Source organism: Oncorhynchus nerka, linkage group LG8, assembly GCF_034236695.1.
Source record: "Oncorhynchus nerka isolate Pitt River linkage group LG8, Oner_Uvic_2.0, whole genome shotgun sequence".
Taxonomy (NCBI): domain Eukaryota; kingdom Metazoa; phylum Chordata; class Actinopteri; order Salmoniformes; family Salmonidae; genus Oncorhynchus; species Oncorhynchus nerka.
The window spans coordinates 27,968,495-27,990,308 of NC_088403.1; the positions used below are offsets into that span (position 1 = coordinate 27,968,495).

At 47.9% G+C, this 21,814-nt stretch overlaps 1 protein-coding gene across 2 annotated transcripts in view; it reads left to right on the forward strand.

Moving 5' to 3' along the window:
* The window catches only part of LOC115118245 (carbohydrate sulfotransferase 11-like), a 116,378-nt gene extending 94,793 nt beyond the window's left edge, over positions 1-21,585 (forward strand). For both annotated transcript variants that reach the window (XM_065021621.1, XM_065021622.1), the window contains exons 3-4: positions 15,346-15,575; positions 16,311-21,585. In XM_065021621.1, coding sequence (XP_064877693.1) covers positions 15,346-15,575; positions 16,311-16,935 — 855 coding nt within the window. In that variant the 3' untranslated portion in view covers positions 16,936-21,585. The remainder of the gene's footprint in view (positions 1-15,345; positions 15,576-16,310) is intronic.
* Positions 21,586-21,814: the final 229 nt, after the last annotated feature.

A 21,814-nucleotide genomic window follows, 5' to 3' on the forward strand; every position in this document is an offset into this window, starting at 1 on the left:
GTGTATGGGTAAAGCTCAGTCCTGTCTCTGATATGTATGGGTAAAGCTCAGTCCTGTCTCTCTGATGTGTATGGCTGTAGCTCAGTCCTGTCTCCCTGCTGTGTATGGGTAAAGCTCAGTCCTGTCTCTCTGATGTGTATGGCTGTAGTTCAGTCCTGTCTCCCTGCTGTGTATGGGTAAAGCTCAGTCCTGTCTCTCTCATGTGTATGGGTAAAGCTCAGTCCTGTCTCTCTGATGTGTATGGGTAAAGCTCAGTCCTGTCTCTGATGTGTATGGGTAAAGCTCAGTCCTGTCTCTCTCATGTGTATGGGTAAAGCTCAGTCCTGTCTCTCTGATGTGTATGGGTAAAGCTCAGTCCTGTCTCTCTGATGTGTATGGGTAAAGCTCAGTCCTGTCTCTGATGTGTATGGGTAAAGCTCAGTCCTGTCTCTCTGATGTGTATGGCTGTAGCTCAGTCCTGTCTCCCTGCTGTGTATGGGTAAAGCTCAGTCCTGTCTCTCTGATGTGTATGGCTGTAGTTCAGTCCTGTCTCCCTGCTGGTTATGGGTAAAGCTCAGTCCTGTCTCTCTGAAAATCAAATCAAATCCCAAATCACATTTTATTTGTCACATACACATGGTTAGCAGATGTTAATGTGAGTGTAGCGAAATGCTTGTGCTTCTAGTTCCGACAATGCAGTAATAACCAACAAGTAATCTAGCTAGCAATTCCAAAACTACTACCTTATAGACACAAGTGTAAGGGGATAAAGAATATGTACATAAAGATATATGAATGAGTGATGGTACAGAGCGGCATAGGCAAGATGCAGTAGATGGTATTGAGTGCAGTACATACATATGAGATGAGTATGTAAACAAAGTGGCATAGTTAAAGTGGCTAGTGATACATGTATTATATAAAGATGCAGTAGATGATATAGAGTACAGTATATACGTATACATATGAGATGAATAATGTAGGGTATGTAAACATTATATTAGGTAGCATTGTTTAAAGTGGCTAGTGATATATTTGACATCATTTCCCATCAATTCCCATTATTAAAGTGGCTGGAGTTGAGTCAGTGTGTTGGCAGCAGCCACTCAATGTTAGTGGTGGCTGTTTAACAGTCTGATGGCCTTGAGATAGAAGTTGTTTTTCAGTCTCTCGGTCCCAGCTTTGATGCACCTGTACTGACCTCGCCTTCTGGATGATAGCGGGGTGAACAGGCAGTGGCTCGGGTGGTTGTTGTCCTTGATGATCTTTATGGCCTTCCTGTGACATCGGGTGGTGTAGGTGTCCTGGAGGGCAGGTAGTTTGCCCCCGGTGATGCGTTGTGCAGACCTCACTACCCTCTGGAGAGCCTTACGGTTGTGGGCGGAGCAGTTGCCGAACCAGGCGGTGATACAGCCCGACAGGATGCTCTCGATTGTGCATCTGTAGAAGTTTGTGAGTGCTTTTGGTGACAGGCTGAATTTCTTCAGCCTCCTGAGGTTGAAGAGGCGCTGCTGCGCCTTCTTCACGATGCTGTCTGTGTGGGTGGACCAATTCAGTTTTTCTGTGATGTGTACGCCGAGGAACTTAAAACTTACTACCCTCTCCACTACTGTTCCATCGATGTGGATAGGGGGGTGTTCCCTCTGCTATTTCCTGAAGTCCACAATCATCTCCTTAGTTTTGTTGACGTTGAGTGTGAGGTTATTTTCCTGACACCACACTCCGAGGGCCCTCACCTCCTCCCTGTAGGCCGTCTCGTCGTTGTTGGTAATCAAGCCTACCACTGTTGTGTCGTCCGCAAACTTGATGATTGAGTTGGAGGCGTGCGTGGCCACGCAGTCGTGGGTGAACAGGGAGTACAGGAGAGGGCTCAGAACGCACCCTTGTGGGGCCCCAGTGTTGAGGATCAGCGGGGTGGAGATGTTGTTGCCTACCCTCACCACCTGGGGGCGGCCCGTCAGGAAGTCCAGTACCCAGTTACACAGGGCGGCGTCGAGACCCAGGGTCTCGAGCTTGATAACGAGCTTGGAGGGCACTATGGTGTTAAATGCTGAGCTGTAGTCGATGAACAGCATTCTCACATAGGTATTCCTCTTGTCCAGATGGGTTAGGGCAGTGTGCAGTGTGGTTGAGATTGCATCGTCTGTGGACCTATTTGGGCGGTAAGCAAATTGGAGTGGGTCTAGGGTGTCAGGTAGGGTGGAGGTGATGTGGTCCTTGACTAGTCTAGTCTCTCTGATGTGTATGGCTGTAGCTCAGTCCTGTCTCTCTGCTGTGTATGGCTGTAGCTCAGTCCTGTCTCTCTGATGTGTATGGGTAAAGCTCAGTCCTGTCTCTCTGATGTGTATGGCTGTAGCTCAGTCCTGTCTCTCTGATGTGTATGGGTAAAGCTCAGTCCTGTCTCTCTGATGTGTATGGGTAAAGCTCAGTCCTGTCTCTCTGATGTGTATGGGTAAAGCTCAGTCCTGTCTCTCTGATGTGTATGGGTAAAGCTCAGTCCTGTCTCTCTGATGTGTATGGGTAAAGCTCAGTCCTGTCTCTCTGCTGTGTATGGGTAAAGCTCAGTCCTGTCTCTCTGATGTGTATGGGTAAAGCTCAGTCCTGTCTCTCTGATGTGTATGGCTGTAGCTCAGTCCTGTCTCTCTGATGTGTATGGGTAAAGCTCAGTCCTGTCTCTCTGCTGTGTATGGCTGTAGCTCAGTCCTGTCTCTCTGATGTGTATGGGTAAAGCTCAGTCCTGTCTCTCTGCTGTGTATGGCTGTAGCTCAGTCCTGTCTCTCTGCTGTGTATGGGTAAAGCTCAGTCCTGTCTCTCTGATGTGTATGGCTGTAGCTCAGTCCTGTCTCTCTGATGTGTATGGCTGTAGCTCAGTCCTGTCTCTCTGATGTGTATGGGTAAAGCTCAGTCCTGTCTCTCTGATGTGTATGGCTGTAGCTCAGTCCTGTCTCTCTGATGTGTATGGGTAAAGCTCAGTCCTGTCTCTCTGCTGTGTATGGGTAAAGCTCAGTCCTGTCTCTCTGATGTGTATGGCTGTAGTTCAGTCCTGTCTCTCTGATGTGTATGGCTGTAGCTCAGTCCTGTCTCTCTGATGTGTATGGGTAAAGCTCAGTCCTGTCTCTCTGATGTGTATGGCTGTAGTTCAGTCCTGTCTCCCTGCTGTGTATGGCTGTAGCTCAGTCCTGTCTCTCTGATGTGTATGGGTAAAGCTCAGTCCTGTCTCTCTGATGTGTATGGCTGTAGCTCAGTCCTGTCTCTCTGCTGTGTATGGCTGTAGCTCAGTCCTGTCTCTCTGATGTGTATGGGTAAAGCTCAGTCCTGTCTCTCTGATGTGTATGGGTAAAGCTCAGTCCTGTCTCTCTGATGTGTATGGCTGTAGCTCAGTCCTGTCTCTCTGATGTGTATGGCTGTAGCTCAGTCCTGTCTCTCTGCTGTGTATGGCTGTAGCTCAGTCCTGTCTCTCTGATGTGTATGGCTGTAGCTCAGTCCTGTCTCTCTGCTGTGTATGGCTGTAGTTCAGTCCTGTCTCTCTGATGTGTATGGGTAAAGCTCAGTCCTGTCTCTCTGCTGTGTATGGCTGTAGCTCAGTCCTGTCTCTCTGATGTGTATGGGTAAAGCTCAGTCCTGTCTCTCTGCTGTGTATGGGTAAAGCTCAGTCCTGTCTCTCTGATGTGTATGGCTGTAGTTCAGTCCTGTCTCTCTGATGTGTATGGGTAAAGCTCAGTCCTGTCTCTCTGATGTGTATGGCTGTAGCTCAGTCCTGTCTCTCTGATGTGTATGGCTGTAGCTCAGTCCTGTCTCTCTGCTGTGTATGGCTGTAGCTCAGTCCTGTCTCTCTGCTGTGTATGGCTGTAGCTCAGTCCTGTCTCTCTGATGTGTATGGCTGTAGCTCAGTCCTGTCTCCCTGCTGTGTATGGCTGTAGCTCAGTCCTGTCTCTCTGATGTGTATGGGTAAAGCTCAGTCCTGTCTCTCTGATGTGTATGGCTGTAGCTCAGTCCTGTCTCTCTGATGTGTATGGGTAAAGCTCAGTCCTGTCTCTCTGCTGTGTATGGGTAAAGCTCAGTCCTGTCTCTCTGATGTGTATGGGTAAAGCTCAGTCCTGTCTCTCTGCTGTGTATGGGTAAAGCTCAGTCCTGTCTCTCTGATGTGTATGGCTGTAGCTCAGTCCTGTCTCTCTGATGTGTATGGGTAAAGCTCAGTCCTGTCTCTCTGCTGTGTATGGGTAAAGCTCAGTCCTGTCTCTCTGATGTGTATGGCTGTAGTTCAGTCCTGTCTCTCTGATGTGTATGGGTAAAGCTCAGTCCTGTCTCCCTGATGTGTATGGGTAAAGCTCAGTCCTGTCTCTCTGCTGTGTATGGCTGTAGCTCAGTCCTGTCTCTCTGATGTGTATGGGTAAAGCTCAGTCCTGTCTCCCTGATGTGTATGGCTGTAGCTCAGTCCTGTCTCTCTGATGTGTATGGGTAAAGCTCAGTCCTGTCTCCCTGATGTGTATGGCTGTAGCTCAGTCCTGTCTCTCTGCTGTGTATGGGTAAAGCTCAGTCCTGTCTCCCTGATGTGTATGGGTAAAGCTCAGTCCTGTCTCTCTGCTGTGTATGGGTAAAGCTCAGTCCTGTCTCTCTGATGTTTATGGCTGTAGCTCAGTCCTGTCTCTCTGATGTGTATGGGTAAAGCTCAGTCCTGTCTCTCTGATGTGTATGGGTAAAGCTCAGTCCTGTCTCTCTGATGTTTATGGCTGTAGCTCAGTCCTGTCTCCCTGATGTGTATGGGTAAAGCTCAGTCCTGTCTCTCTGCTGTGTATGGGTAAAGCTCAGTCCTGTCTCTCTGATGTTTATGGCTGTAGCTCAGTCCTGTCTCTCTGATGTGTATGGGTAAAGCTCAGTCCTGTCTCCCTGCTGTGTATGGCTGTAGCTCAGTCCTGTCTCTCTGATCTGTATGGCTGTAGCTCAGTCCTGTCTCTCTGATGTGTATGGCTGTAGCTCAGTCCTGTCTCCCTGATGTGTATGGCTGTAGTTCAGTCCTGTCTCTCTGATGTGTATGGGTAAAGCTCAGTCCTGTCTCTCTGATGTGTATGGGTAAAGCTCAGTCCTGTCTCTCTGATGTGTATGGGTAAAGCTCAGTCCTGTCTCTCTGATGTGTATGGGTAAAGCTCAGTCCTGTCTCTCTGATGTGTATGGGTAAAGCTCAGTCCTGTCTCTCTGATGTGTATGGGTAAAGCTCAGTCCTGTCTCTCTGATGTGTATGGCTGTAGCTCAGTCCTGTCTCTCTGATGTGTATGGGTAAAGCTCAGTCCTGTCTCCCTGCTGTGTATGGCTGTAGCTCAGTCCTGTCTCTCTGATGTGTATGGGTAAAGCTCAGTCCTGTCTCTCTGATGTGTATGGCTGTAGCTCAGTCCTGTCTCTCTGATGTGTATGGCTGTAGCTCAGTCCTGTCTCTCTGATGTGTATGGGTAAAGCTCAGTCCTGTCTCTCTGATGTGTATGGCTGTAGCTCAGTCCTGTCTCTCTGATGTGTATGGGTAAAGCTCAGTCCTGTCTCCCTGCTGTGTATGGCTGTAGCTCAGTCCTGTCTCTCTGATGTGTATGGGTAAAGCTCAGTCCTGTCTCTCTGATGTGTATGGCTGTAGCTCAGTCCTGTCTCTCTGATGTGTATGGCTGTAGCTCAGTCCTGTCTCTCTGATGTGTATGGGTAAAGCTCAGTCCTGTCTCTCTGATGTGTATGGGTAAAGCTCAGTCCTGTCTCCCTGCTGTGTATGGCTGTAGCTCAGTCCTGTCTCTCTGATGTGTATGGGTAAAGCTCAGTCCTGTCTCCCTGCTGTGTATGGCTGTAGCTCAGTCCTGTCTCTCTGATGTGTATGGGTAAAGCTCAGTCCTGTCTCTCTGATGTGTATGGCTGTAGCTCAGTCCTGTCTCTCTGATGTGTATGGGTAAAGCTCAGTCCTGTCTCTCTGATGTGTATGGGTAAAGCTCAGTCCTGTCTCTCTGATGTGTATGGGTAAAGCTCAGTCCTGTCTCTCTGATGTGTATGGCTGTAGCTCAGTCCTGTCTCTCTGATGTGTATGGCTGTAGTTCAGTCCTGTCTCCCTGCTGTGTATGGCTGTAGTTCAGTCCTGTCTCTCTGATGTGTATGGGTAAAGCTCAGTCCTGTCTCTCTGCTGTGTATGGGTAAAGCTCAGTCCTGTCTCTCTGATGTGTATGGCTGTAGCTCAATCCTGTCTCCCTGCTGTGTATGGGTAAAGCTCAGTCCTGTCTCTCTGATGTGTATGGCTGTAGCTCAGTCCTGTCTCTCTGATGTGTATGGGTAAAGCTCAGTCTTGTCTCCCTGCTGTGTATGGGTAAAGCTCAGTCCTGTCTCTCTGATGTGTATGGCTGTAGCTCAGTCCTGTCTCTCTGCTGTGTATGGCTGTAGCTCAGTCCTGTCTCTCTGATGTGTATGGCTGTAGCTCAGTCCTGTCTCTCTGATGTGTATGGGTAAAGCTCAGTCCTGTCTCTCTGATGTGTATGGGTAAAGCTCAGTCCTGTCTCTCTGATGTGTATGGCTGTAGCTCAGTCCTGTCTCTCTGATGTGTATGGGTAAAGCTCAGTCCTGTCTCTCTGATGTGTATGGCTGTAGTTCAGTCCTGTCTCCCTGCTGTGTATGGCTGTAGCTCAGTCCTGTCTCTCTGATGTGTATGGGTAAAGCTCAGTCCTGTCTCTCTGATGTGTATGGCTGTAGCTCAGTCCTGTCTCTCTGCTGTGTATGGCTGTAGCTCAGTCCTGTCTCTCTGATGTGTATGGGTAAAGCTCAGTCCTGTCTCTCTGATGTGTATGGGTAAAGCTCAGTCCTGTCTCTCTGATGTGTATGGCTGTAGCTCAGTCCTGTCTCTCTGATGTGTATGGCTGTAGCTCAGTCCTGTCTCTCTGCTGTGTATGGCTGTAGCTCAGTCCTGTCTCTCTGATGTGTATGGCTGTAGCTCAGTCCTGTCTCTCTGCTGTGTATGGCTGTAGTTCAGTCCTGTCTCTCTGATGTGTATGGGTAAAGCTCAGTCCTGTCTCTCTGCTGTGTATGGCTGTAGCTCAGTCCTGTCTCTCTGATGTGTATGGGTAAAGCTCAGTCCTGTCTCTCTGCTGTGTATGGGTAAAGCTCAGTCCTGTCTCTCTGATGTGTATGGCTGTAGTTCAGTCCTGTCTCTCTGATGTGTATGGGTAAAGCTCAGTCCTGTCTCTCTGGTGTGTATGGCTGTAGCTCAGTCCTGTCTCTCTGATGTGTATGGCTGTAGCTCAGTCCTGTCTCTCTGCTGTGTATGGCTGTAGCTCAGTCCTGTCTCTCTGCTGTGTATGGCTGTAGCTCAGTCCTGTCTCTCTGATGTGTATGGCTGTAGCTCAGTCCTGTCTCCCTGCTGTGTATGGCTGTAGCTCAGTCCTGTCTCTCTGATGTGTATGGGTAAAGCTCAGTCCTGTCTCTCTGATGTGTATGGCTGTAGCTCAGTCCTGTCTCTCTGATGTGTATGGGTAAAGCTCAGTCCTGTCTCTCTGCTGTGTATGTGTAAAGCTCAGTCCTGTCTCTCTGATGTGTATGGGTAAAGCTCAGTCCTGTCTCTCTGCTGTGTATGGGTAAAGCTCAGTCCTGTCTCTCTGATGTGTATGGCTGTAGCTCAGTCCTGTCTCTCTGATGTGTATGGGTAAAGCTCAGTCCTGTCTCTCTGCTGTGTATGGGTAAAGCTCAGTCCTGTCTCTCTGATGTGTATGGCTGTAGTTCAGTCCTGTCTCTCTGATGTGTATGGGTAAAGCTCAGTCCTGTCTCCCTGATGTGTATGGGTAAAGCTCAGTCCTGTCTCTCTGCTGTGTATGGCTGTAGCTCAGTCCTGTCTCTCTGATGTGTATGGGTAAAGCTCAGTCCTGTCTCCCTGATGTGTATGGCTGTAGCTCAGTCCTGTCTCTCTGATGTGTATGGGTAAAGCTCAGTCCTGTCTCCCTGATGTGTATGGCTGTAGCTCAATCCTGTCTCTCTGCTGTGTATGGGTAAAGCTCAGTCCTGTCTCCCTGATGTGTATGGGTAAAGCTCAGTCCTGTCTCTCTGCTGTGTATGGGTAAAGCTCAGTCCTGTCTCTCTGATGTTTATGGCTGTAGCTCAGTCCTGTCTCTCTGATGTGTATGGGTAAAGCTCAGTCCTGTCTCTCTGATGTGTATGGGTAAAGCTCAGTCCTGTCTCTCTGATGTTTATGGCTGTAGCTCAGTCCTGTCTCTCTGATGTGTATGGGTAAAGCTCAGTCCTGTCTCTCTGATGTGTATGGGTAAAGCTCAGTCCTGTCTCTCTGATGTTTATGGCTGTAGCTCAGTCCTGTCTCTCTGATGTGTATGGGTAAAGCTCAGTCCTGTCTCTCTGATGTGTATGGGTAAAGCTCAGTCCTGTCTCTCTGATGTGTATGGGTAAAGCTCAGTCCTGTCTCTCTGATGTGTATGGGTAAAGCTCAGTCCTGTCTCTCTGATGTGTATGGCTGTAAAGCTCAGTCCTGTCTCTCTGATGTGTATGGGTAAAGCTCAGTCCTGTCTCTCTGATGTGTATGGGTAGCTCAGTCCTGTCTCTCTGATGTGTATGGGTAAAGCTCAGTCCTGTCTCTCTGATGTGTATGGCTGTAGCTCAGTCCTGTCTCTCTGATGTGTATGGCTGTAGCTCAGTCCTGTCTCTCTGATGTGTATGGGTAAAGCTCAGTCCTGTCTCTCTGATGTGTATGGCTGTAGCTCAGTCCTGTCTCTCTGATGTGTATGCTCAGTCCTGTCTCCCTGCTGTGTATGGCTGTAGCTCAGTCCTGTCTCTCTGATGTGTATGGGTAAAGCTCAGTCCTGTCTCTCTGATGTGTATGGCTGTAGCTCAGTCCTGTCTCTCTGATGTGTATGGCTGTAGCTCAGTCCTGTCTCTCTGATGTGTATGGGTAAAGCTCAGTCCTGTCTCTCTGATGTGTATGGGTAAAGCTCAGTCCTGTCTCCCTGCTGTGTATGGCTGTAGCTCAGTCCTGTCTCTCTGATGTGTATGGGTAAAGCTCAGTCCTGTCTCCCTGCTGTGTATGGCTAAAGCTCAGTCCTGTCTCTCTGATGTGTATGGGTAAAGCTCAGTCCTGTCTCTCTGATGTGTATGGCTGTAGCTCAGTCCTGTCTCTCTGATGTGTATGGGTAAAGCTCAGTCCTGTCTCTCTGATGTGTATGGGTAAAGCTCAGTCCTGTCTCTCTGATGTGTATGGGTAAAGCTCAGTCCTGTCTCTCTGATGTGTATGGCTGTAGCTCAGTCCTGTCTCTCTGATGTGTATGGCTGTAGTTCAGTCCTGTCTCCCTGATGTGTATGGCTGTAAAGTTCAGTCCTGTCTCTCTGATGTGTATGGGTAAAGCTCAGTCCTGTCTCTCTGCTGTGTATGGGTAAAGCTCAGTCCTGTCTCTCTGATGTGTATGGCTGTAGCTCAATCCTGTCTCCCTGCTGTGTATGGCTGTAAAGCTCAGTCCTGTCTCTCTGATGTGTATGGCTGTAGCTCAGTCCTGTCTCTCTGATGTGTATGGGTAAAGCTCAGTCTTGTCTCCCTGCTGTGTATGGGTAAAGCTCAGTCCTGTCTCTCTGATGTGTATGGCTGTAGCTCAGTCCTGTCTCTCTGCTGTGTATGGCTAAAGCTCAGTCCTGTCTCTCTGATGTGTATGGCTGTAGCTCAGTCCTGTCTCTCTGATGTGTATGGGTAAAGCTCAGTCCTGTCTCCTGATGTGTATGGGTAAAGCTCAGTCCTGTCTCTCTGATGTGTATGGCTGTAGCTCAGTCCTGTCTCTCTGATGTGTATGGCTGTAGTTCAGTCCTGTCTCTCTGATGTGTATGGGTAAAGCTCAGTCCTGTCTCTCTGATGTGTATGGGTAAAGCTCAGTCCTGTCTCTCTGATGTGTATGGGTAAAGCTCAGTCCTGTCTCTCTGATGTGTATGGGTAAAGCTCAGTCCTGTCTCTCTGATGTGTATGGGTAAAGTTCAGTCCTGTCTCTCTGATGTGTATGGGTAAAGCTCAGTCCTGTCTCTCTGATGTGTATGGGTAAAGTTCAGTCCTGTCTCTCTGCTGTGTATGGGTAAAGCTCAGTCCTGTCTCTCTGATGTGTATGGGTAAAGCTCAGTCCTGTCTCTCTGATGTGTATGGCTGTAGCTCAGTCCTGTCTCTCTGATGTGTATGGCTGTAGCTCAGTCCTGTCTCTCTGATGTGTATGGCTGTAGCTCAGTCCTGTCTCTCTGATGTGTATGGGTAAAGCTCAGTCCTGTCTCTCTGATGTGTATGGCTGTAGCTCAGTCCTGTCTCTCTGATGTGTATGGCTGTAGCTCAGTCCTGTCTCTCTGATGTGTATGGGTAAAGCTCAGTCCTGTCTCTCTGATGTGTATGGGTAAAGCTCAGTCCTGTCTCTCTGATGTGTATGGGTAAAGCTCAGTCCTGTCTCTCTGATGTGTATGGGTAAAGCTCAGTCCTGTCTCTCTGATGTGTATGGCTGTAGTTCAGTCCTGTCTCCCTGCTGTGTATGGGTAAAGCTCAGTCCTGTCTCTCTGCTGTGTATGGGTAAAGCTCAGTCCTGTCTCTCTGATGTGTATGGGTAAAGCTCAGTCCTGTCTCTCTGATGTGTATGGCTGTAGCTCAGTCCTGTCTCTCTGATGTGTATGGCTGTAGCTCAGTCCTGTCTCTCTGATGTGTATGGCTGTAGCTCAGTCCTGTCTCCCTGATGTGTATGGGTAAAGCTCAGTCCTGTCTCTCTGATGTGTATGGGTAAAGCTCAGTCCTGTCTCTCTGATGTGTATGGGTAAAGCTCAGTCCTGTCTCTCTGATGTGTATGGCTGTAGCTCAGTCCTGTCTCTCTGATGTGTATGGGTAAAGCTCAGTCCTGTCTCTCTGATGTGTATGGCTGTAGCTCAGTCCTGTCTCTCTGATGTGTATGGGTAAAGCTCAGTCCTGTCTCTCTGATGTGTATGGGTAAAGCTCAGTCCTGTCTCTCTGATGTGTATGGCTGTAGCTCAGTCCTGTCTCTCTGATGTGTATGGCTGTAGCTCAGTCCTGTCTCTCTGATGTGTATGGGTAAAGCTCAGTCCTGTCTCTCTGATGTGTATGGCTGTAGCTCAGTCCTGTCTCTCTGCTGTGTATGGGTAAAGCTCAGTCCTGTCTCTCTGATGTGTATGGGTAAAGCTCAGTCCTGTCTCTCTGCTGTGTATGGGTAAAGCTCAGTCCTGTCTCTCTGATGTGTATGGCTGTAGCTCAGTCCTGTCTCTCTGATGTGTATGGCTGTAGCTCAGTCCTGTCTCTCTGATGTGTATGGGTAAAGCTCAGTCCTGTCTCTCTGATGTGTATGGCTGTAGCTCAGTCCTGTCTCTCTGATGTGTATGGCTGTAGCTCAGTCCTGTCTCTCTGATGTGTATGGCTGTAGTTCAGTCCTGTCTCCCTGCTGTGTATGGCTGTAGTTCAGTCCTGTCTCTCTGATGTGTATGGCTGTAGCTCAGTCCTGTCTCTCTGATGTGTATGGGTAAAGCTCAGTCCTGTCTCTCTGCTGTGTATGGCTGTAGTTCAGTCCTGTCTCTCTGATGTGTATGGGTAAAGCTCAGTCCTGTCTCTCTGATGTGTATGGCTGTAGCTCAGTCCTGTCTCTCTGATGTGTATGGCTGTAGCTCAGTCCTGTCTCTCTGCTGTGTATGGGTAAAGCTCAGTCCTGTCTCTCTGATGTGTATGGGTAAAGCTCAGTCCTGTCTCTCTGATGTGTATGGCTGTAGCTCAGTCCTGTCTCTCTGATGTGTATGGCTGTAGCTCAGTCCTGTCTCTCTGATGTGTATGGCTGTAGCTCAGTCCTGTCTCTCTGCTGTGTATGGGTAAAGCTCAGTCCTGTCTCTCTGATGTGTATGGCTGTAGCTCAATCCTGTCTCCCTGCTGTGTATGGGTAAAGCTCAGTCCTGTCTCTCTGATGTGTATGGCTGTAGCTCAGTCCTGTCTCTCTGATGTGTATGGGTAAAGCTCAGTCTTGTCTCCCTGCTGTGTATGGGTAAAGCTCAGTCCTGTCTCTCTGATGTGTATGGGTAAAGCTCAGTCCTGTCTCTCTGATGTGTATGGCTGTAGCTCAGTTCTGTCTCTCTGATGTGTATGGCTGTAGCTCAGTCCTGTCTCTCTGATGTGTATGGCTGTAGCTCAGTCCTGTCTCTCTGCTGTGTATGGGTAAAGCTCAGTCCTGTCTCTCTGATGTGTATGGCTGTAGCTCAGTCCTGTCTCTCTGATGTGTATGGGTAAAGCTCAGTCCTGTCTCTCTGCTGTGTATGGCTGTAGCTCAGTCCTGTCTCTCTGATGTGTATGGCTGTAGCTCAGTCCTGTCTCTCTGATGTGTATGGGTAAAGCTCAGTCCTGTCTCTCTGATGTGTATGGCTGTAGCTCAGTCCTGTCTCTCTGATGTGTATGGCTGTAGTTCAGTCCTGTCTCTCTGATGTGTATGGGTAAAGCTCAGTCCTGTCTCTCTGATGTGTATGGCTGTAGCTCAGTCCTGTCTCTCTGCTGTGTATGGCTGTAGCTCAGTCCTGTCTCTCTGATGTGTATGGCTGTAGCTCAGTCCTGTCTCTCTGATGTGTATGGCTGTAGCTCAGTCCTGTCTCTCTGATGTGTATGGGTAAAGCTCAGTCCTGTCTCTCTGATGTGTATGGCTGTAGCTCAGTCCTGTCTCTCTGCTGTGTATGGCTGTAGCTCAGTCCTGTCTCTCTGATGTGTATGGCTGTAGCTCAGTCCTGTCTCTCTGATGTGTATGGGTAAAGCTCAGTCCTGTCTCTCTGATGTGTATGGGTAAAGCTCAGTCCTGTCTCTCTGATGTGTATGGGTAAAGCTCAGTCCTGTCTCTCTGATGTGTATGGCTGTAGTTCAGTCCTGTCTCCCTGCTGTGTATGGGTAAAGCTCAGTCCTGTCTCTCTGCTGTGTATGGGTAAAGCTCAGTCCTGTCTCTCTGATGTGTATGGGTAAAGCTCAGTCCTGTCTCTCTGATGTGTATGGCTGTAGCTCAGTCCTGTCTCTCTGATGTGTATGGGTAAAGCTCAGTCCTGTCTCTCTGATGTGTATGGCTGTAGTTCAGTCCTGTCTCTCTGATGTGTATGGCTGTAGCTCAGTCCTGTCTCTCTGATGTGTATGGGTAAAGCTCAGTCCTGTCTCTCTGATGTGTATGGGTAAAGCTCAGTCCTGTCTCTCTGATGTGTATGGGTAAAGCTCAGTCCTGTCTCTCTGATGTGTATGGCTGTAGCTCAGTCCTGTCTCTCTGATGTGTATGGCTGTAGCTCAGTCCTGTCTCTCTGATGTGTATGGGTAAAGCTCAGTCCTGTCTCTCTGATGTGTATGGGTAAAGCTCAGTCCTGTCTCTCTGATGTGTATGGCTGTAGCTCAGTCCTGTCTCTCTGATGTGTATGGCTGTAGCTCAGTCCTGTCTCTCTGATGTGTATGGCTGTAGCTCAGTCCTGTCTCTCTGATGTGTATGGCTGTAGCTCAGTCCTGTCTCTCTGATGTGTATGGGTAAAGCTCAGTCCTGTCTCTCTGATGTGTATGGCTGTAGCTCAGTCCTGTCTCTCTGATGTGTATGGGTAAAGCTCAGTCCTGTCTCTCTGATGTGTATGGCTGTAGTTCAGTCCTGTCTCTCTGATGTGTATGGCTGTAGCTCAGTCCTGTCTCTCTGATGTGTATGGGTAAAGCTCAGTCCTGTCTCTCTGATGTGTATGGGTAAAGCTCAGTCCTGTCTCTCTGATGTGTATGGGTAAAGCTCAGTCCTGTCTCTCTGATGTGTATGGGTAAAGCTCAGTCCTGTCTCTCTGATGTGTATGGGTAAAGCTCAGTCCTGTCTCTCTGATGTGTATGGCTGTAGTTCAGTCCTGTCTCTCTGATGTGTATGGGTAAAGCTCAGTCCTGTCTCTCTGATGTGTATGGGTAAAGCTCAGTCCTGTCTCTCTGATGTGTATGGCTGTAGTTCAGTCCTGTCTCTCTGATGTGTATGGGTAAAGCTCAGTCCTGTCTCTCTGATGTGTATGGGTAAAGCTCAGTCCTGTCTCTCTGATGTGTATGGGTAAAGCTCAGTCCTGTCTCTCTGATGTGTATGGCTGTAGCTCAGTCCTGTCTCTCTGATGTGTATGGCTGTAGCTCAGTCCTGTCTCTCTGATGTGTATGGGTAAAGCTCAGTCCTGTCTCTCTGATGTGTATGGGTAAAGCTCAGTCCTGTCTCCCTGGTGTGTATGGCTGTAGCTCAGTCCTGTCTCCCTGGTGTGTATGGCTGTAGCTCAGTCCTGTCTCCCTGGTGTGTATGGCTGTAGCTCAGCCCTGTCTCTATGATGTGTATGGCTGTAGCTCAGTCCAGTACAGTACCACAGTACAGTACCTGTTCATACCTGTGTTTAGGACAGGAACTCAGATAAAGACATAGAGTGCGTCTGAAATAGTGCACTACTTTGGGGCCCAGGGCCTGATCAAAAGTAGTGCGCTTTATAGGGATCATGATGCAATTTTTAGATGCACAATAGACTTCACCCGTGGGACCATAACAGCAGTACTATCTCAGCGTTGATGTTTCAGTGACTCATGACCATCAGTCTCTGATGACCTCTTAAAGGGAATGGGTTTTACTTAAAGGGTAATGGACTGTGACGTGAAGCGTATCAATCATAACCCCACAGCGTCTGCTCTTTGAGCTTTATGTTTGATCATATCCACATTATCTCTCCAATAGCTAATTGATTTTAACTGGCAGAACCTGTCTCACAGTTATATTTAGGTGTACAAAGCATGATTTGTTCACGTTTACTTAGATGCCATATACTGTATATACGTGTCACTTGATAAATGGTTAAGGGGGGGGGTTCAAGTACTAACACAAGGCTTTTAGTTTGGTTAAGTGCTGAGAGCACGGAGGTGGTCCCAGACATGAGTTATTTTAGCAACCCTCCTCAAAGGCCTAGCCCTATTCTCTACTCTCTGGTATGGCATACAGCTGTGGCACTGACTGGCTGTCGTGCTGTGTGTGCACGTGTGTGTGTCTGAGAATGTGGAGCGACACAGGACACGATCTGATCGATTTAGAGTCCTCGGGGATACAAGGGAATTCCCTGAAAGGGTTATTCAGGGTACAGAGCAAAAATAATCACCAGCTCTAAGAAAACATTCCTGCACTTTAGATCAAGAACAACCCTCCCTCACTTCCTCCTCTCCCCTTTCCATGATTCCCTCCCTTCTTCCCCCATTCTTCTTTCTTTACACTGAAATGTGTGGATCAAGTGAGCTACTGTTGAATGAAATGGGAACTATGCATATTGTATTAGTCAGCTCCCCATAGATCATCATTGGTATTCCAGAAGATTAATATATCTCTCTTCTTCTTCTTCTTCTCTCTCTCCCAGTCGGAGTTCTCCAGTGCCGCCATCCTCCACCAGGGGAGGAGAGACCAGGTAGCAGAGTCATGTCGGGCCCAGAGTGCATCCAGCCGCAAGCGCCGGGTCTTGACCCCTGGTGACCTCAAACACCTGGTGGTGGATGAGGAGCATGAGCTCATCTACTGCTATGTCCCCAAGGTGGCCTGTACCAACTGGAAACGCGTCATGATGGTCCTCACGGGACGCGGCAAGTACAGGTCAGGAAACTACTATTGAGATTTGACATAACATGCAAGACTCATTTTCCGAAAGGAACACAATAAATAAACGATTAAAGATGTCAAAAGAAAAGCTGAATAGTGGATAATGTTTTATTTTATAATACTACTACTGATACGACTACGCTGTCACATAACATCCTAATATTGAGTTGCATCTCCCCCTTCTGCCCTCAGAACAGTTCATCGGGACATGGACTCTACAAGGTGTTGAAAGCGTTCCACAGGGATGCTGGCCCATGTTGACTCCAATGCTTCCCATAGTTGTGTCAAGTTGACTGGATGTCCTTTGGGTGGTGGACCATTCTTGATACACACGGGAAACTGTTGAGCGTGAAAAACCCAGCAGCGTTGCAGTTCTTGACACAAACCGGTGCACCTGGCACCTACTACCATACCCCGTTCAAAGGCACTTAAATATGTTGTCTTGCCAATTCACCCTCTGAATGACAAACAGACACAATCCATGTCTCAATTGTCTCAAGGCTTAAAAATCCTTCTTTAACAAGGGACATCAATGAGGGATCATAGATTTCACCTGGATTCACCTGGTCAGTCTGTCATAGAAAAAGCAGGTGTTCCTAATGTTTTCCATACTCAGTGTTTATAACTGCTGTTTCTATGACTACCTCTCTTACTACACTTTAGATAATTTTCATTGTTTGTGTTGTTTTTAATTCTGTTCCTCATGGTCTTTATTTCTCTCCATCCCAGTGACCCTATGGAGATCCCTTCCAACGAGGCCCACGTCCCGTCCAACCTGAAATATCTGAACCAGTACAGCATTGCTGAGATCAACCACCGCCTCAAGAGCTACCTCAAGTTCCTGTTTGTCCGGGAGCCCTTCGAGAGGCTCGTCTCCGCTTACCGCAACAAGTTCACCCTCAAGTACAACTCCTCCTTCCACCGCCGCTTCGGCACCAAGATCGTCCGCCGCTACCGCAAGAACGCCACGCAGGAGGCGCTGCTCAACGGCGCCGACGTCAAGTTCCGGGAGTTCGCCGAGTATCTTGTCGACCCGGCCACGCAACGCGACGGCCCGCTCAACGAGCACTGGCAGACGGTGTACCAGCTGTGCCACCCCTGTCACATCCACTATGACCTGGTGGGCAAGTACGAAACCCTGGAGGAAGACGCCAAGTACGTTCTGCGGCTGGCGGGGGTGGGCGAGTCGGTGCGCTTCCCGACCTACGCCAAGTCCACCCGCACCACAGACAGCATGACGGCCCAGTTCTTCAGCAACATCAGCTCCCGGCAGCACAGCCAGCTCTTCCAGCTGTATAAACTGGACTTCCTTATGTTCAACTACTCCACGCCAAGCTATCTGCGACTGGACTAACGACTAGAGGACCAGGACTTGACTAGCCAGCTGGGACTCTGGGCACGATCCACTTTTAATAAGAGAAGAAAAAAAATAACTGAGAGAGAGGAGAATGGATATTTTTGCGAAAGCTTTATTCAAAAACTGTCGTCACTGTTTCTGGGGGTGAATAGGAAGGGCTGAGGTGAATGGGAGGGACAGAGATTGAGGAAAGGTGCTGGATCCGATTGGATGTGAAAGAGTCTTTGTTATCCAATCAGCATTGTCCTGAAGGTAATAAATGAGGAAGGGGAGATCCTATACCATGAGAATGCAGGGTTCAGGCGGAGCTGATGTCAGAGGATTTCTAAGAGGGGAAATAGAAGAGAGAAGCAGGGCTCTTGGAGAGTGGTCAATGTGTGTTCTGTATGTAAATGAGTTGGGACTCTTGACCAATTAGGCTGCTTTGGATTTTGCACAGCAAATGGTGACCTCGCATGCACGCGCCCTGGCCCCAAAGCATCATGGGAGCTGAGCTTATTTTATAACGAACAATAACGAAACTCCGTCAAATTGTAAAACACATCCATGTCCTTCAGTGTGCTGTATCCTGGGTGTGTTTGATAGCACCCACCAATTATACATTTGATAAGTATACTGGTTCTTGGCTCCACCTCAAGCCCTCCTCATTATAGCTGTCTATTGACTTTGCTCTAAAGACCTCTAGAACCATCAGGTGTAAACAGTGGAGCTACAATTTACAGCCAACTGCTCTAAAGTAGTAGCTATGCTGTCAAGATCACTAACGTCATAGGTGAAAAGAACTCCTGAGGTTTGCCAGGTGAGGCCTCAGACTCCCACAGCAGCATCTGAAACGGCGGCCTTTTTAGAAAGATGCTGAGCACCCTCAAGGCTTTAAGCCACAGGAAGTGGTCAGAAGGAGAAAGGAAGTGCCGTTGTGAATGGGTTTACCGGATGTGATTGACAGGTGTTAGGGGCCTCCCACTGACCCAGAGAGGAACTGAAGAAGAGATGGCTCGTGTGGCTGTGAAAGGGTTTAAGGGACAGGATCTCATAACCCCGCCCACGCCACGCCCTTAAAACAGGGAGGGCCATAACCCCGCCCACGGGCAATAATCCCCCTCCGCTTCGACGACCAATCATGTATTTTAGTAAATTAAGTCTTTTTTTTTTTATGTCTTCGTTTTATTGTCTTATGAAAACATTGCTGCGAGCAGCAATAAAAAAATATTATTTAAACTGCTTTTACTGCCGGGGGGTGGGGGGGGGGAGATTTTAATATTTGTTTTCTTGGCAGATGAACGTTTCAGTAGATTTTTAAAGATGAGTTTTATGAGTTTTGTTTCTCATGTTTTTTTGTCCTGAGTTGCCTCCGGTACACTGTTAATGATAACATTTTAATTTTCTTCCTTTTTACCAAGGGTGTACAATGTAGTGAAGTCTGTGGCTTTGGTTTCTCTGTGCGTGAGAGCTGGGACTTCCCATGGGATTTAGAGTTATTCCCTCTCTCCCCCTTAGTCAACTGAGTCTGGTGCCAAAGGGTTGGAACACTGCCAATGGCAGAAAGGGTCGACTCAACTCTTATCAGTACTTTTCGCTACATCCAATAATTTACAAAAATGAAAACATAAACTACAGCACGAGAAAAGTATTCCACATACATATCTACATCGCAGGCTACTGCTCAGAATCAGAAACAAGAGCAGTGGTTGCCTTGATAATGATCGATAATGGAACCGTCTACCTTTGAGTCTGGCGGTGAAAGTCAGGTCTGTGTGTCGCCCTCAGGTGAAAGTGCAGTGTCTAATCATTACTCTGTGTAGTCTATGGGATCACAGAGAGTCGTATACACAGTGCAGGGGTGGGCGACGGAGGGAGAGAGAAGACAACTTAATTAGCCAAGCTGGGAGGGAGGGAGTCCTCTTTATTCTTTACACCCCTTTGTCATTCTTCCTCCACTCAGACTTCAAAGAGAGAGGGACGTTTATTGGGAAAGTTGTGTATTTTTATATTGCTAGGAAGTAACAGCTGCACAGAAATGATTCACTTCTATATTCATCCCTCTGACTGTTTAGTTTAGACAGGCGGGGTGACTAATGACAAGCTCACCTCATTCTGTCATAGCTTCTAAAATATTGGTGTCAGTTGTGTATGCTTGCATGTGTGTGTTGTTATAATTAGCAACTGGTTTGGAGGAACAAGGTCCTCCACATCTGGCTCTGATAAAGAGGAAGGCTGCTGGTTTGGAGGAACAAGGCCCTTCACATCTGGCTCTGATAAAGAGGAAGGCTGCTGGTTTGGAGGAACAAGGCCCTTCACATCTGGCTCTGATAAAGAGGAAGGCTACTGGTTTGGCCTACATCTCCGACTCCATCCACTTACAGAAACAATGGGAGCATTCTGAGCTCTCCCTCCTCTCTCTCTCTCACACACACACACACACACACACACACACACACACACACACACACACACACACACACACACACACACACACACACACACACACACACACACACACACACACACACACACACACACAGAGATATTGATGCCACGCAGCCCCTTACTCAGCAGCTGTACTCTAGTTGAGGGTTGGTAAGTGAGGTACGGAGGGAGAGGGGGGGTTTGGTTGGGTATGGACACATTTAAAACACCACACACTCAGCTTATCTCTAACTGCCTATTTAGCCTCCAAAATGAGACACTTTACCCAAAGGCTTTATGGAGTCCTCTCCTGTGCTCTCCTCTTGACTCCAACCTCTCCCCAAACAGCCCCATATAAAAACAGAAGTGGGTTTTTGGACAGTGGCAGTGATCTCTACCCTCGCAACAGGAAAAGGACTGGCTTCTTATACAAACAGAGCTGTTAAAATCCCACAGAGGCCCAGCCTAACGACCCCTGTGGAAATACTGACCTGATTCAAACATGTTTTATTCTCCATTCTTATTCCATCTCCTAGCTCACTCTACCTATAAATCCACCTGAATCCAATTCTGACATGTCCATTTAGTGTTCTTGTGCTGTATAAGTATTTATTGACAAGTGTACGGGTATATTTATGTTGTTGGAGAACGACGTCTATTGTTGGACTGAATGACATATTTACTGTGTTGCTAAATGCAGAAGCACAGGAAGTGCACGCTCCTCTGCACATACGTAAACATATCCACTCTGGGGCCGGGGGTTTCTAGCCAGAGATAAGCATGGATGGGGCAGTATTCTGTCAGGGGTTTTATTGTGAATAGTTTATCTTTCTGTCTGAGATATTCTTATTCAATCAGTATCTGTGCAACAGTAAAAACATCCCCATAATGCCCATGGACCTTCCTTTGTGTTACACATAAAAGGGTCCCCATGATGTTTCCTGCTGTCACAAATTAGCCCTTTGGTACCAACTCTCAGACCATGAGGCTTTTCAGAAATGTTCAAAATATTGCCAACTGTTGAAATCTCTGGAAGGTGGTTAGAGAAGATCTCCCACTCAACTGCACAGGAACCAAAGTCTGGAATGGTAATAGAGCTCTTTTATTTTCCCTTTCCCTGTCTTAATTATGTCTTTCTATGTTGTTCTGTTGTATTCCTCTGTCAGCAACACTCCACAGCAGCTTCCACACATTTTTCATTGACCTCATAGAAATATAACATATAGATAGAACACAGTTTATGATTATGTCCAATCCATTCTATGGTTGCCTCCTGCATAGCCTACAGTACATGACCACAGGGCACTTCAGTTACCACAGACAGTACCTTTTATAGGGTCACCACAGACAGTACCTTATAGGGTCACCACAGGCAGAGTCAATGGGTGCTGAAATGATCTGTGCCTTTTCATTCCTCTCATTGGAGCACATTACTGTCATCTGATTGGTCAGTCCACACACACACACACACACTCTTAAATTGTCAGATTCAAGTTGAAAAACAGCATCCCACACACTAACACAGTCATATCACCTGTAGAGAGACTCATGTGACCACATCATGAGGCTATGCAAATAGAGGGATTTTGAAACGCTTGCTCTGCTCAGATCTTCCCTCTTCTCCTAAGCCTTCTTCTCCTAAGCCAGATACTGGATGGTTTTCTGTGGCTCTGTGTTGCTCAGAGGTTGTACGTACACCCTTCAAAACCACACCTCAACCCTCAGATCTCGGTGTGCTGGTTTCAGTGTTCTCATCCGTTGCCAAATAGTGAGAGTGTGTGTTGAGCTGTGTTCACTTAAATCAATGTTGTTGAGAGTCTAGGCAGGCTCCTCTGCTGTCAGATGCCATGTCATCGGCCAGTGTGTGTGTCGGAGAGGTCACAATGTGCTGTACCAACGAGTGTGTATCTGAGCTGTGTGTGTGTATTGGAAAGGTCGCTGTGTACTGTACCTGCGAGTAACTTAAGAGTAACTCGAGGAACTCACTCAAACAGGCTACGTTGCATTTATTTATTCATTCCCCAACGACTACTCATAACATTCCTCCTGGTGGTCTCCATGGCAACACACCTGGACTTTTCTCACGGGACAGACTGTCGGTTCATCATCAAGGCCCTCTCACCAGAAACATGAATAATTGAATATATCGACTGCAGGTAGTGGGAGAGGAGTTGTGATTCCCCAGCAGTGTTCCATGGTTCATTCTGTCTGATGTTTTCACAATAAAATGCCTCAAACAAACCCAGATGCCCCAGACGAATGTGTTTTTTCACTGTCTGCCTACAAGCAAGTGTGTGAACACAGACACAACAAACACACAACATTCTATATATCAAAACGCTAATCACGCACACATATTTGTCACATTATCACTCGCTGCCCAGTGGTTCCATGGGTATTCTCTGGTTGGCATGGATATGGTCTCGTCAACCCATGGGCACCCCATGCCACCTGATGATTCCAAGCTTGG